The 14,339-nt window shown below is 45.8% G+C and overlaps 1 protein-coding gene across 3 annotated transcripts in view; it reads right to left on the minus strand.

Annotated features, from left to right (window-relative positions):
• Nucleotides 1-13,416, minus strand: part of nrg2b (neuregulin 2b) — a 56,265-nt gene extending 42,849 nt beyond the window's left edge. For 2 of the 3 annotated variants that reach the window (XM_030107862.1, XM_030107854.1), the window contains exon 1: nt 12,640-13,152. In XM_030107862.1, coding sequence (XP_029963722.1) covers nt 12,640-13,051 — 412 coding nt within the window. In that variant the 5' untranslated portion in view covers nt 13,052-13,152. Of the gene's footprint in view, nt 1-12,639 lie in introns of all 3 variants that reach the window. The other variant, XM_030107871.1, reaches the window with a different exon arrangement.
• Nucleotides 13,417-14,339: the final 923 nt, after the last annotated feature.

Consider the following 14,339-nt stretch of genomic DNA (forward strand, 5'->3'; position numbering starts at 1 on the left):
CGCATTGATTCTGCATCGTTTCGCAACACGCTGAAGCCACGCATGAAACCAAGTTGGAGTTAAACGCTCCGTATTTGGCTCAAACGGGTCAGTTAAGGTCATGAAACAGTTAAACAACCAGCTGACCGAATACCACAGACTCCTGTTTTCAATTCAAATTAAAAGCCTGTATTTCACAGTCACAGATCAGCCATACAGAAACCTTTGATTTTTGTTATGAAAAAGAACTGAAACATTCATGTGAATCTTTCATAAAAAATGTTTTTAGTCCACTCCATATTCACCAATATCAAAAGTTCTTCTCAAAATAATACTTCACATACTGGACAAATACATACATTCAACATATTTCTTTTTTTTTTTTTTCCCCTTCTTGCTCACTTGAGCAGAAATAGCTCTTTTATGTGTGCACACACGGGACTAAATTACATGTAACATCTGATAGAAAATTAATGACTCACTGCTCCTTTGTTTGACTGCCACTATTGTGCATCAAAGTCCCACTGACATTTCTATTTTCCACCCAAATCAACGCGCTTGCTCTGCACCGACAAACGTTTGTTCGGGATTAAACCTCCACTTGGCAACTTTGCACGTTGGCAGCACCAGATAGCAGCGACGGGAACCGCTTTTGGACACCCGGATACCCTGTAACGTGACCTCTGCAAGCCGATCGCCGCACGCCGCCGCCGCCTCTTTCAGCCTGTGATGCTTCCCAGCAAAAGACAACGGACCCACAAAGACATTCGCTGTTGAGCAAGTCCAACTTTTACTGGACAGAGCGAGCGCTTATCGCCTGCCGAGGACGCTTACAGAGAGTGTTCCATCAGTTTAATTTCAGTCAAAGATAAAACTGCATACTTATGTCGTTTTTACTAAATAACAATGATATGAAATGGCATGAACTGTGTGACACTGACAGTTTGAAGTTGAATGGGATCCTGAGAGTTGTAGCTTTAATGAGAACAAATACGGTTCCCCAATGAAAATCATCCATCCACCCTTCTTTAACACCGTTTTCCCCAACTTAGAATCAATCAGTCTATAGTCAGTTAAAAACTCATGCATGTGTCTGGACTGTGGAAGAAACCCGCTCAGGGAGAACATGCAAACTCACTGCAGGTCCAACAACAAGAGTCAAACCAGGGATACCCATGAGAATTATATCCACTCCACCAAGTTATATAAAACCATCTTCCAATCTGAATGATAACAAGAAGAAATTAAATTAACCTCGGCAACGTTTGCATTTTTTTCTGTAATAAACATTCGTTTTACAATGCGCACATCGATTTTACTAGACTGATTAAAGTTTGGTCAAACACTGTCATGTCCTGGAAAATTACTAAAAACAACCATAGAAATGCTTCCACTGTGTTTCGACAAGAAGTAGAGGGACACGTAATGAAACTGAGAATATAAAATTGTGCTGCAACACTTGAAGAGTTCTTCTCTGGAATAAAACTTCTCAACAAAGCAACGGAAAATGATTTCATTTCATCAGCTTAGCCTAAATAACCTTCACTTGCCAGTCGGATCCAGATTGAAAACTACAGTACAAAAATCACAAGGTTTTTCTTTGCGACTTTATTTGAAACTAATTAAAAAGCATTAAAGACTGTACTCTTTCTGACGTGTAGCCTGGATTCTGTCAGTGATATTTATCAAGTGCATGTTTTCCCACTTAAATGACTCTATATGCAACACAAGTTCCATCACAAATTTTGTGCAAGCTGTACATATAATCACCAAAAAGCAACAATGACTATTTAAAAGTGTTGGTGTGTGAGTGTTAGGGATTTAAAGTCCAACCTCTTTCTGTTGTCAGAAAAATGAAAAATACACAATTCCAAACATCCCGAAACGCTGATGTTTTACAAAATTCCACGTGATCCCAAAGTCTTTTTCTCAGTCATAAAAATGACTAAATGTTCTTATTTCTTGATGAAATATTGAGGAGTGAGGAGCTACAAACTCCACCCCTGTGAGACATGGCTTTACCCCTAACATCAATGAACCTGCTTACTGGACTATCAAAATAAAATACCTTATTAATCACATGTGATGTATTTACATGCACTTGAGAACTTGGCAAACGGAGAAACCCTGATTTACATGTTTCAGTATGTTGCTGCTGTCGTGACATAAAACTCAAACTTATTATTTTCAAAAACGAGTCATTTTACATGCAAAACAACACATTTGAATTTTGACTATAAACGGCGGTAAAACGGACTCTGTCAGTTCCTGTGGTTCACCGTAGGGGGCGGTGTTGATCCGAGAGGTAAGTTTCATACACGTCAAGTTAAAAGCGTGGATGTAATACAGTTCGTACTGTCATGTACTGTGGAGCAGTCGCCGTCTCACCTGCCGTGACCCTCACCACACGCCACTGGCCAGTGTGTGTGTTTGTGTGTGTGTGTGTGTGTGTATGCCGTGTGTGTTGCAATTAAAATCTATTAAAGCCATTATCTTTCAGTAATAATGCATGAGCGTCTGAACAGTGTGAGAGAGCAGATTATGTCCCCTCCGTCTCAGTCTTTCTGTCTCACTTCAGTAAAGCCTCCCGCTATTCCACAACAAGGTGAAATTGAAGTTTGGTATAAATACTGATGAGCCACCAAACGCCGTCAGACCGACTGAGGCAGCAAATCCGGCCGCGCTGCTTTCCAGTTGACACAAGGCAGATAAATGGAGGACACTAATGAGGACAGACAGGAGACCTCGGTGGATGAGGTTAATAAAGGTAGTGACATGCCAGACCGCTGAGAGGAAGCAGAATGAATTATCATACACACTCTGAGCCACGTTTCTCTGCCTCACCTTCTTGTGATGAGCCGTTTAGACACACGTGTTCTCATATGGAAGAGGAAGAAGAAACTAATAAAAAGAAGAAATTAGGACATTTGGCTCAACTGTTCTTGAGTGCATCCATCTAGACGTATAGTAAAAAGGCATTCATTTATTCATATATACTGATGTGTTTTGTGTAACTGGTTGAAAACCTGTGTTTCCATAACTGCGTACGGATATCTTCAAGAAGAAACCGAAGGCTGAAAAAACTATTTTCAGAATTTGCCGAGAATCAGAAACCTGCTGTTTCCTTTAAGCCTGGATTATTTATTTCTATTGTTTTCGTAGATAATATAGTATTGTTGAGTTAGGCCCTGCATTACGTGACGTTTAAAGTAAAAAAAAAAAAAAAAAAAAAAAAACACAGATTTTTCATTCTCATTCTGGAAAAGTTTTGCGTTTACACTGAAATGACACAAACGCTGAAACTGTTGCAGTTTTCACATTGGGCCATTGGAATCACACACATGCAGAGATCAATACGCTAAAAATATTAACGGTGAGCACACGGACCGACGACCAAGTTGGATTGTTATAATGAATAACTCAACTAAATATCTACTGGATTCTGGGAGTCTTGACTCTCTGGAGGGAAACGTTATCCATGTGCAGAACAACGTTTTAGTATAGCCATGATGCGAATGCACAGCAGTGTTGTTGTGTAAATAGACAACGCAAATCGCAAAGAAGGATTTGCGTTGTCACTTGGAAAAGTCATTGTGAACATGAGGGCTGAGTTAAAATAGCTAAGCTACTTGGCACGTCTCTTTTGTAACAGGTAACTGTTTAAACTTTAATTTCTGATTCCATGTGGTTTGTAAGGCAGCGCAGTGGGAAGCACCGTCCCTGCTTTGAGTCTGTGTGGAGTTTGCATGTTCTTCCTGTGCCTGCATGAGCTTGCTGAACATCCACATGCTTCAGAGGTGATTTAGTGACTCTGAATAGGCTGTGTGAGGCTAAAGAAGCATTTTTTTTTTTTATTTCGAAATGATAAAAAGAAGATGCTCTTGCACACCCAGCCGCCCGATACGTTCATAAGTTACAACTTAACTAGTGGCACTGCAAACTTTAAAAACCACAACATGACAGACAGAGGAACCAGCGAGGCACACAGAAAGCCCCTCCACGGCCAATACTCCACTCTCCTATAATACACAAATTGGCAACCGCAACTACTATAAACGTCTGGATGCAATTCCAAAACTATTAAAATGACGTCGAAAATATGCTGAAATGTATTTCCAGCAGGAGACTCATCATATTACCAGATCTGACGTGACCTTTACTGCCATTAAATGAATGCAAAGATGGGTGGTGCTTCAGCGTGAGGCTACAATGAGGTGAAGCTCGGGTTAGAGCTGCAACGCTGGACATGACAAAAATAAATAAATAAAATAAATGAGCCTTCTTCAGAAAGGAGACCAGGTCTTTCTATGTTTTCTCATCAGCTACTCCATAGAATTTTGAAGTTGTGAAGAGGTGTGTGTGTGTGTGTGTGTGTGTGTGTGTGTGTGTGTGTGTGATGTTTTCTTTAGAAGCCCTCTGATCGTGAACTCTGTGTCAGCTGGGATGACGTCCCGCCTCTGTAGTCTGGATGAAGGAGCTCCGGATCATTGATGGATAATGTGAGTCATATACAGCTCTTGAAATTCACTAACTCTTCTGTCCACTTGATATAAAGAGTCAAAAAAAAAAACTGTGGCTTCACCAGAGCCAGACAGAGAGCCCGGGTCAGAGCGAAGCTCGCCAGCGTTTACTCTCCTGGTTTGGATAAAATGAGAGGAAACAGGTGAGTAGACGGGTGTTAAAGAGGCCGTATGAACTACAGCACAATGGGTATGGAAGAGTAAAGCTACAACTGTGAATCTCCCTACTACTGCTTTTACTTTTTGCGTTTTGCCTTCAAAGTAATGTTTCGTCCCAAAAAGTTGTGAACCAGACGACATAGAAAACTTCTCCTGGCTTTCAGATCATCGCTCTGATTACATTATTTTTGAGAAACTGCGCAAGATTTCACGCGCAGCACGAAACATGCAGTGTTTTAACTCGGCGCCGATAGAGCCGAGTCCGAATCAATCCTGCAAACTGTTGTAATAGCAACATAATTGAATAATCCCAAACAAAAACTCTAATACTTTGAAGCAGGCTGCCAGGAGAGGCTGAAATATGACTTCATAAGTTTGAACTGTGCACCGTCTCACCATCGTCTTCTCCATTAAACCGCTTCCGCAGAAGAGAAGCCTCGTCCACCGAAGCAAACGCGCACGGCTTCTGTACAGTCGGAACGCACTTTCACGCAGACAAATGAGAAGATGTCAAAACAGACGCATCGTGCATACAGCGCTGTCTCCCACAAACCCATAATAGTCACAAGATAACGTCTGGAGAGGCAGAGGAGGACATCTGGAAGACAGATGAAGACACTCCTCTTGTCACCATCAAAGATCGCCACAACAAAGGGAGATAAAGATAGCCCACCTTTCTGAGCTCAAGATAGCCTGATATAGAACCAAAGGGATGTTTTAACTCTTTTCTTTCCCATTGAGAGCTTGCAGAACACTCTTCTATACAGCGAACCACTGTATTCTCCTTGTTTGAATGTAGAAGATGTCATTTTACAGCTTCATATAAGAACCGGACCGCCGATGAAGAACAATGCCAAGATATGAAAACGGCTTTCCAAGAAAAGAGGGGGGGAAAAAAAACACCTTTCAGATCAATCAGAACAGCAGCAAACTTGTAACTATTAAAAGGTTTTCACTGCAAGATCGTCTGAGAAGTCTTTGGCACAAATCTGTCTTCTTTTTTTTTTATTCAGTTTTCATGTTTGATGTTGAATCTGAGCTGAGAAGCAGAGGCAGTGGTCCACAGCCCTCCTGTCTGAAACAGACACTTCGCTGATGCAGTAAGGAGGGTGTGTGCAGCAGCACCCGCTGCATGAGTGTGTGTGCGTGTGTGTGAGTGTGTGTGTGTGGGTAGTGTGTGCAGTGCATCTGCATGTGTGTGCTTCCATGTCAGTGTGTGAGGGCTGAGACAAAGAGCGCTCTCATTCACAAACTGAGCCATGTGCCGCCGGGCCGGTCCCTTTAAGAGGCATGTGTCGAAGTTTTTCTACTAAGGCTGACTGCTGGAAAAGATGAGTGCCGATGCATTATTCAAGAGCAAGGACACACACACACACACACACACACACACACACACACGCTAAATTACTGAAGGACATGTACGAGAGTTAGACAGCCGTGAGTGAGCCGAGCCGCGGAGAAGTGGGCTAACGCACACACACCCCGACGAGCAGGGCTGATCACGACCATCGCAGGCCAACACAAACGTGCAAAGATGCGGCCCGATGCATCCACCCACGGTCGACGCACACGCGCACACACACACACACACACATGCAGGCAGCAGAGGGGAGAAATCCTCAGCCTTCTGTTATTCAGTGTGCATAATTTATAGCAGCCCCAGATCTCTCTGCTAATGACAGCACACTGGGGCATCTGCAGCATAGCAGCAGCAGCAACAGCTAACTGGCATTGCTCTGCGTGCGCGCGCGCGTGTATGTGTGTGTGTGTGTGTGTGTGTGTGTGTAGAGGTATAATACTCTGTTGAGACAAGGACAGTGAGGGAGACAGAAGGAGAGAGAAACTGAAGGGAAAGCGACACACAGAGGGTGTCTGAAATAGACACAGATAACGCAACAAAGAGGGGAAAGGAGGAGATAGACAAGTGAGACCACACACACACACACACACACACACACACACACAGCACTTAGTTCTTGTGTCCATGGATCATGAAAGTTTCCACATATTTCTCCACAGACCAGAAAACTGAAAGCTCCTCCCCCGTCAATAAAAGCCTGAATCCACCCCGATTGGTCGGAAGACGTGTTCGGGGCGGGGCCTCACACACACGTTTCTCTTGAAATGATTGTCTTAACTTGATCCCTCAGAGGCAAAACTCTCCTAATTCTGGGATTTGGAGATCAATGCCACGGCGGTTCTGCCCTCCAGCAGGTTTACACTGTGAGCCGGGAGACGGCAGGGCGGCGTGTTCTCCCAGACAGCCCGCACTGCTGTTTATGAAGCGCTCAAGTCACCGACACACAGTCTGAATTAGACAAGTCACACAGTCATGCTTCATTTTTACTCCACAAATAGTACGAACGACTTAGACAACCGCTGCTGGATCCTAAAGATAATGGCTACAATGTTGTACAAACATTAATAGTCAGACATTATCAATTCAAACCAAATCAAGTCGCACGACCGCCTTAGTGATGAAACTAACCTAAACTAACTCCTCAATACTTCAAATAAAAAAAAAAAAACTGAAGTGGACCACCCAGTCACCCAGAATTACAGCGCAACTTCACCGTCTGTCCATACACTCACCATTTTTAATGTTCATTGTTCGCTGTGTGCATGTGTGGTATCTTACAAAAACAAACAACAGCACCCGCTAGTGGCCCTTCATTCTAACCACATCGTTTTCAGTATTTCTGCTGTTTCCTTGTAAAGGGACATTTTCAGAATGTAAATGAGTCAAGCTCTCTGAAATGTTATTGTCCATTATTCTGACATGTTCATGAGACCAGAAGATGAACGCCGACGTCACGTTAGTGTTCTATGATTGTAGATACAGTCACCTCACAAAACTGAAGCTGAAAAATAGACATCAGCCGTTTTTTACGTTTAATATCCTGCCTGCGTCACGAGGTCCCGCCCACTCAGCAGAGAGACCCAATCATGAGTGACTAATCCACTCAGGAAACAAAAAGACTAACCTATCTTCAGGGAGGAGATGGGGGATCGTGAGCTACTCTACAACGAGCCAGCAGGGGGCGATCAAGCTGCTACACCGTGATGCACATATTCATAGTTTTAACATCATTAAACTGAAAAGAAAACAATAAAATACATGTAAAGCTTAAAAATCACATAAACAACAGAGCAAACATGCATGTGTTTAACATCCTGAACTTATTTACTGACAGTTCATCAGCTGGGAGGATTGAGCCGAAGAGCAGCTGATTGCTGGTTATTTAATTGTTTCGACAGTACTGATCTCTTAATTCATGAACTCACAGGGATTACAATCCTCTGGAAACGTGTTGTGACACACAACCTCTGCTAAAAGTCTTCCCTTCGTTTGAAATGAAGGGACCGCTGTCGGTCCTGATGAGGCAGAAGAAAAGGCTCCGGCGATCAGTGGAAGCTTTACAGTAAGCATTATTGCAGCATCTCTTTGTAGTTTCAAAGCTCCAGATCTCCCCCCTCTCCCTCCCTCTGTTTCTGCCCTCCTCTGTGCGGCTGACTGACAGAAGGGCAGGCATAAGCTGAACCGCACACTCCAGCTACAGTCAGCTACAGCGGGAGGAGGGCGGAGGGAGGCCGACTCCAGGTATGCAGCATCAGATACAGCATCGGTGACAGCAGCGTGTTTTTGGGCATCAGATAAGGCTGCTATTTCAGGAAGAAAACTGTCAATGCATCTCAAAAGACATGCCAACAGCGATGATCAGAGAAGACCTACATTAAGCTGAAGACTGCCTGCGATGCGAGACAGGATGGGTTTATTACTTTTCAAACTGGGGAAAGAGAGGAGTCCACGCAGCCTGGTTAAAGCGAGTAAAGCTGGTTAGTGGGAGGCAGCAGTGACGGCCGGAGCAGCTCACAGGGCAGCCTCCTGTCAACGACCAACATCAGCCTATTTCATTTCAAAACCTTGGTTTAAAAAGAAGCTTTTTGTCCGGATTTCTAGTTGGAGGTGTGTGAATTTGTAGAAGACTTCCATGTAAATGAGCTGAGCGTGGCTGAGAGGTGCGGACCGGGGTGCAGTGGGGAGTGAGCAGGGCTTATTGGAGTGACTCGATAACATAAACAGTAAGAGAGAGCACGGCCCCGCTCCTGCCATTTAATCAACACTGGCTCTGCTTTTGGAGGATGCATCCGCTGTCTTTTACTGTGCAAAAAGATTTACCGTCTCATAATTTCTCTCACCGCCTGAGGTTTGTGCTTCTAACTTCAAAATGTTCTCACTGACACGCCGCAACTATACCCTGATTGTCAACAGCTTCAAAGTTATTTCAACTTATACTATTAATGGAATCATGCTCACTGTAACAACTCATCCAACAGATACGGACAGCAAAAAATATTAGCAAGCACGCTAAACGACAAACCAAAAATGACAGCACTTTCATTCTCCGTTTCAAGCTTTTACTGCAGGACTGTTTTCATACAAGTTACTAATTCCAGATCATAGATTACACTTTTTTAACTTTTTGCGAATACATGGCACTAGTTCACTTTGGTTAAATATATCTAACCGCAACTGGACACAAACAGAAAGTGCCTGGTCTCGACTGAGTTTGATTGATGTGCTAGAATCATGAATAAGGAAGAAGAAGTTCAGCCAACATTTGGGTTTATAAGGAGTCAAACTCTGCAAACAACACACAGAAAAATGCAGATCTTGGGAAATCCAAGGAATTGACAAAATCAATGAATTTCATATCCATGAGCTTTTAGCAGCGCTTTAAAGAATTCAGAGATCTGAAGCCAATTCCAGCTGGCTATGTGAAAAACATCCTGGGTAGGTCACCAGTCCCAGATAATAATCTAAAAAACCCACTGGGAGGACATGCAAACCCCACGCGGGAATCGAACGGATGATACTGTTGCCACGGTGGCAAGACTGCTAACCACTACACCCCATTCAGGACAGGACTGAATTGTTTATCATTATTGAATTAATGACAGACATCTGATTGCGTCGAATCAGGTGCATGATAATATAAAAGCGTAAGGCTACAGGTGCAGATCCCTGAGGAACACCACGAGGTCAGGGTCCCAGTAAAGGGGTCATCCAGGGAAACACTACAGGACCAACTACAATCACAAACCGAGAAAGGGACACCAAACAGTCGTGAAGGAGAAAGGATACGGCCTGGTGGAAAAGATGACCTTTCACAGTAAAATCTGGATGTATTACGAATAAATAGTGAAATGAGGGAGATGAGCACGTTCACCAGATCATCCCAGCAGCACTCTCTTACATTTTGCACATACGTGTGGGAGAATAAATTCTCATAGCAGATGAAACTTTGTTACGATGCGTCCCTCACATCTGATTCAACAGCTTTTCTCACATTATTGCCAACTTTGCCTTCTCATGGATGAAATATGCCTTAAAGCTAGCATTACAACCAGGATCACCTATCAACTTGTAAACTCAGAAAATAACACTTTTTAAATATTAAAAGAATCAAAATATAGATCCCATCCTAGTGGCTGAAGCCAAACGCAGCTGGAACATGACTTTGTTGATGGAAGAAAGGGGTGTTTTCTAACAGACTGGCTGTGATTGGTTGGTTGTGTTGATACCTGCTTGTGGATTGGTTAGCCTATGGGTGTGTGTCTGCTGACACACCCCTCAGCAACCCGTCCTGCAGCTGCATTATATTCAGTCTACGCTCGTCTGCTGTTTCTATGCACATTTTCAGGCTGATTGCTGGCTGAGCTCATGCTCCGGCCGGAGCTCATTCAGCACTGCACCCGCCTCCAGACTGACGCCACAACTGTGTAGATTTCTGCAGAAGAAGCATTATTTTGTAATACTTAACGCAAGGCCTAAGAACACAAGTTCACCTGCAAACAAACATGGCAGCATGGTGATGAGCCAGGTGTGAAATTACAAGCACAATCAGAAGACGCTGGGCCGGCCAGACACCAGTGCTGGAGCGAAGGGTTCTCCAGTTCACATTACCGGAAAGACAACGCAAAACCACCGATTATTCATTCTTAGAGATAGATAGAACGAAGTTGGCTCCTCTCATTTCTGGTCACATGTGATCAGTGCTGCTCCAGTGTTGCAAGAATCAAAGACCAATGTTAAAGTCATGCTGGAGCTCAGACCTCGGTTTGCTGTAAATGTTGGGTTTTGAAGAGCTTCGCACCATCGCAAATATCCTCACATGTTCATCTGTGCTTCAGGGACAGCCGCAAGCCGCACACGAGCCTGGTGTCAAATTACAAACTCTCAGCGCTGCACGTTTGCAGCGTTAGTGCTGTTAGGAGCCGATTCCTCCAAGCTGCACGCATCAGAAGGCAAAAATAACAGAAAATGAAGTGACGGGCTGCATAAACGACAAGTACAAATAAAAGATGAGTCCCTGTGACTCATGAAGAGCTAGTGGGGAAAAAAAATGTGTGTGTGTGTGTGTGTGTGTGTGTGTGTGTGTGTGTGTGTGTGTGTGTGTGTGTGTGTGTGTGTGTGTGTGTGTGTGTGTGTGTGTGTGTAAGCTGAATGACCTCATAAGTGGGTATCTCCTCTTCTGAGCTTATCCTTGCTTGGAAAATGTGTTTAGCCTAACTGCAGCCGCGCCTGTCATAAATAAATGACTGGATAATTTTAGCATGTCGGGGAGGTAAAAATAGAAGCTCACGTTGTCATCTCAAACGCAGGATGAACCCTTTGTTGAGACATCCGAGTTTGCTAATGTCAAGATGAAACACCTCAGACTGTTGGCGAGCACAGGAATTACACTTATCCTGGATTTTATTTCACTGGTGATGAGAATTAACGCCGCTGCCCTCAAAACACCCAGGATACAACTGTGTGACATGCCAGCATCAAGATCTTACAGTGTCTTCAGAGCATGAGAGGAAGCTGCCTTCCTGTGTAATCCTCCACTGAGGTTCACTACAGGACATGCTACAGTTTACATGCCATCAAATCAGTGCAGTCTGTCAAAGCTGAAGGCACTTTGTGTCCAAAAAACACAACAGTGTTTAAAGAAAAGGCCTTAAAGAGCTTTGTAGCTAACAGACTGAATAATATACATTATGCATTAATCAAGCTGGCAAAATCTGAGGCTGTCTTGTTAGGAAATCCTTTGAAAGGAGTAAGTAAATGTAGGAAATAAGAAGAAGAGTAAAAAATGAAAGTGCACATCTGAGCTATTCAGTGCTGGGATACTTTCCTCTCAGGTCATGTGAAGATTTTTGCAGCTGAAGCCAATCCAGGTCAAGCTGACTCTGTTCCACACACACATCCAGCCCCTGCTCAGATCATTTAATTCAAAGAGGTGGGTTACACTGCAACGGCAAAGGCAGGTTTGTTTTAATACAGGCGGTGCAGAAACGGGCAACAAGTTTAGAGATTTGCTCTGTTACCACCACCCACATACCGTCACTGCAGTCAACACGGGCGCTCTGGAGCTTTTACCATAATATCTGATGTAAAACGGCACCTGCTTTGACAGCTGATGCTCGATGGAGGCAAGGATGCAAACTTTGTTCAAGTTGAAGATCTGATTTCTGTCTCATACACAGCCGAGCGCTCTCTGTCACACACACATGCACACAAACACACACACATGAACTGCTGCCGAAGCTGGTGTGCACTTCAGGGTAACATGATGTGAGGATGCAGACCTGGAAGCTGGAAGAGGCATCTGTTCTACAAACTTTGCTGTACATTTGGTTTTGACTGGAAGATTTCACCGTCACACACACGCACGCACGCACGCACGCACGCAATCACACACACTTAGCTCATGACACGCTTCTTCATTATGGGTGACCGGGTTATGGAGGACTGAAGTGTCAATCGGCTCCGCGCTCGTGCGTGCGTGCGTATACGCGCGCTGCCACACTGTATAGACTACGGGGCGTGCACGCGCAGAGGCAGAGAGTGGAGGATGTCTCCTTACATCACCATGGCAGCTCCCGTGGCCCCTCACAGTGCGCCGCGAGCGCACGAGCCCCCCAAACTTACCGCACTTATCGCACAGCACTCTCTCCACATCCTTCTTCAGCTCCGGCTCGCTGGCGTCCACGGGGGCGAACGACGCCTTGAATACCAAGGGCTCGGCGGTGGGGTCCATGAAAAAGATATATCTGTGGTCCTTCTCCACCGTGGTGCACGGGGCCTCATAGCCGAAGTCCCCGACGGTGACGAGCTGCTCCCTCTCGAGGCCGCCGCTGTTGACGGGCCACACATCCAGCACTTTGACATTCACACTGTAGGGCTCCCGGGAGGAGACGTTCTCCGGGGAGGAGCGCACCTCGCCCTCGATGACCACGGCGGATCGGTACGCCTGGTCCTGGAGGGAGTTGAGACTCGGGGCGTAACAGGCGAAGGAGACCCCGATGACCAGCATGGAGAAATGCACTGGATCAAGCCTCATGCCGTCAGCCTGTGCTGCGCTGCAGTGCTGCTGGGCGGCGGGGCGAGCTGGAAGAGAGAGACGGCGGCGAACGGGCTCCGGCGGCAGAGCGGGCAGGGCAGAGCGGCAGACCTTGTGGAAGTGTCCATGCCATCTGTGTCTGCCGCTGCTTTCCCCATACGGCTGCTGGCGTCGGATGGGGGGGACACACCAGCCTAGGAACCGGAAACGGCCCGCTCCTGCATGCTTAAAAATGTGATTGCTGCATTCTCCTTCAACCAACCACCCTCCCCCTCTTATCTCCCCTTTTCCTGAAAGGCAAAACAAGACTCGTAAATTAGCCTCCTCTCGGATCCAGGGCTGAAACCTCTCTCTCTCTCTCTCTCTCTTCCTCTCTCACTCTCTCTCCCTCTACAGCTAATAGGCTAGCATCGCATGGGTGGGCGCATTGCCTCTCTGGAAGGGAAAAAAAAAGCGGCTTGCGCGTACAGGGGGAATCACAAGAAAAGATACGCACTCCACGCACACGCACACGCAAAGAAAACCGGATCCTTTATCCACTTATTTCGTGCAAATCCGTCAGTCGGTGAGAAAAGACTAAAAAAAAAAAAAAAAAAAAAAAAAAAAAAAGAAAAGAAGAGAGAGAGGGAGCGGAAAAGACGAGCAGGGACAGACGGACGGGATGAGAGAGCAGCGGTTATCCGGTGAGGCGTTGCAACAGTAGCGCGCACCCTCCAGCCGCGTCCCCTGCGCCCCCCATCAAACGCACGCGGCTTACGTGAGCAAACATCACCTGCCCGGTCACTGGCGTCGGCTCGCCACGTCCTGCGCAAACACCCTAATGACCCGGGCGCCCACCGGCGCACCGCCACGCACCCACCCGGCGTGTGACCATGCCGGTCCACTGTGCTGTAAAAGCCTCTGCGGGTGGGAGCGCGAGGAAATCACGCAGGCGGGTGCACAGACACGCAGCAGCCGGAGTGCGTCTGCAGCCAAGCCCTGCGCGGCGCCCACTGTGGAGCTCCGGTGCAAGAGGAGCAAGCGAGGCTATAGGCGACTGCTACACACACACACACACTGCGGATAGTTGTTGCGATGACTAACGCTGCGAAATTCTCTCAATGGATTCCTGAGCATGGCGAGTTTTGGAGACTTGGGCTTCAGATGTCCTCAGACATGCATCCTCCCGCTGTACAGGAGCGCACACCCAAAAGCCTGGCGTTTTCCACACAGCTGTGGAAATCATTCCAGCGCACTGATATCACCGCACACTTTAAGACACAGTGGCAACACGTGGTAGCAACAGTTA

The sequence above is a fragment of the Salarias fasciatus genome, chromosome 2, assembly GCF_902148845.1.
Source record: "Salarias fasciatus chromosome 2, fSalaFa1.1, whole genome shotgun sequence".
Classification (NCBI taxonomy): Eukaryota; Metazoa; Chordata; class Actinopteri; order Blenniiformes; family Blenniidae; genus Salarias; species Salarias fasciatus.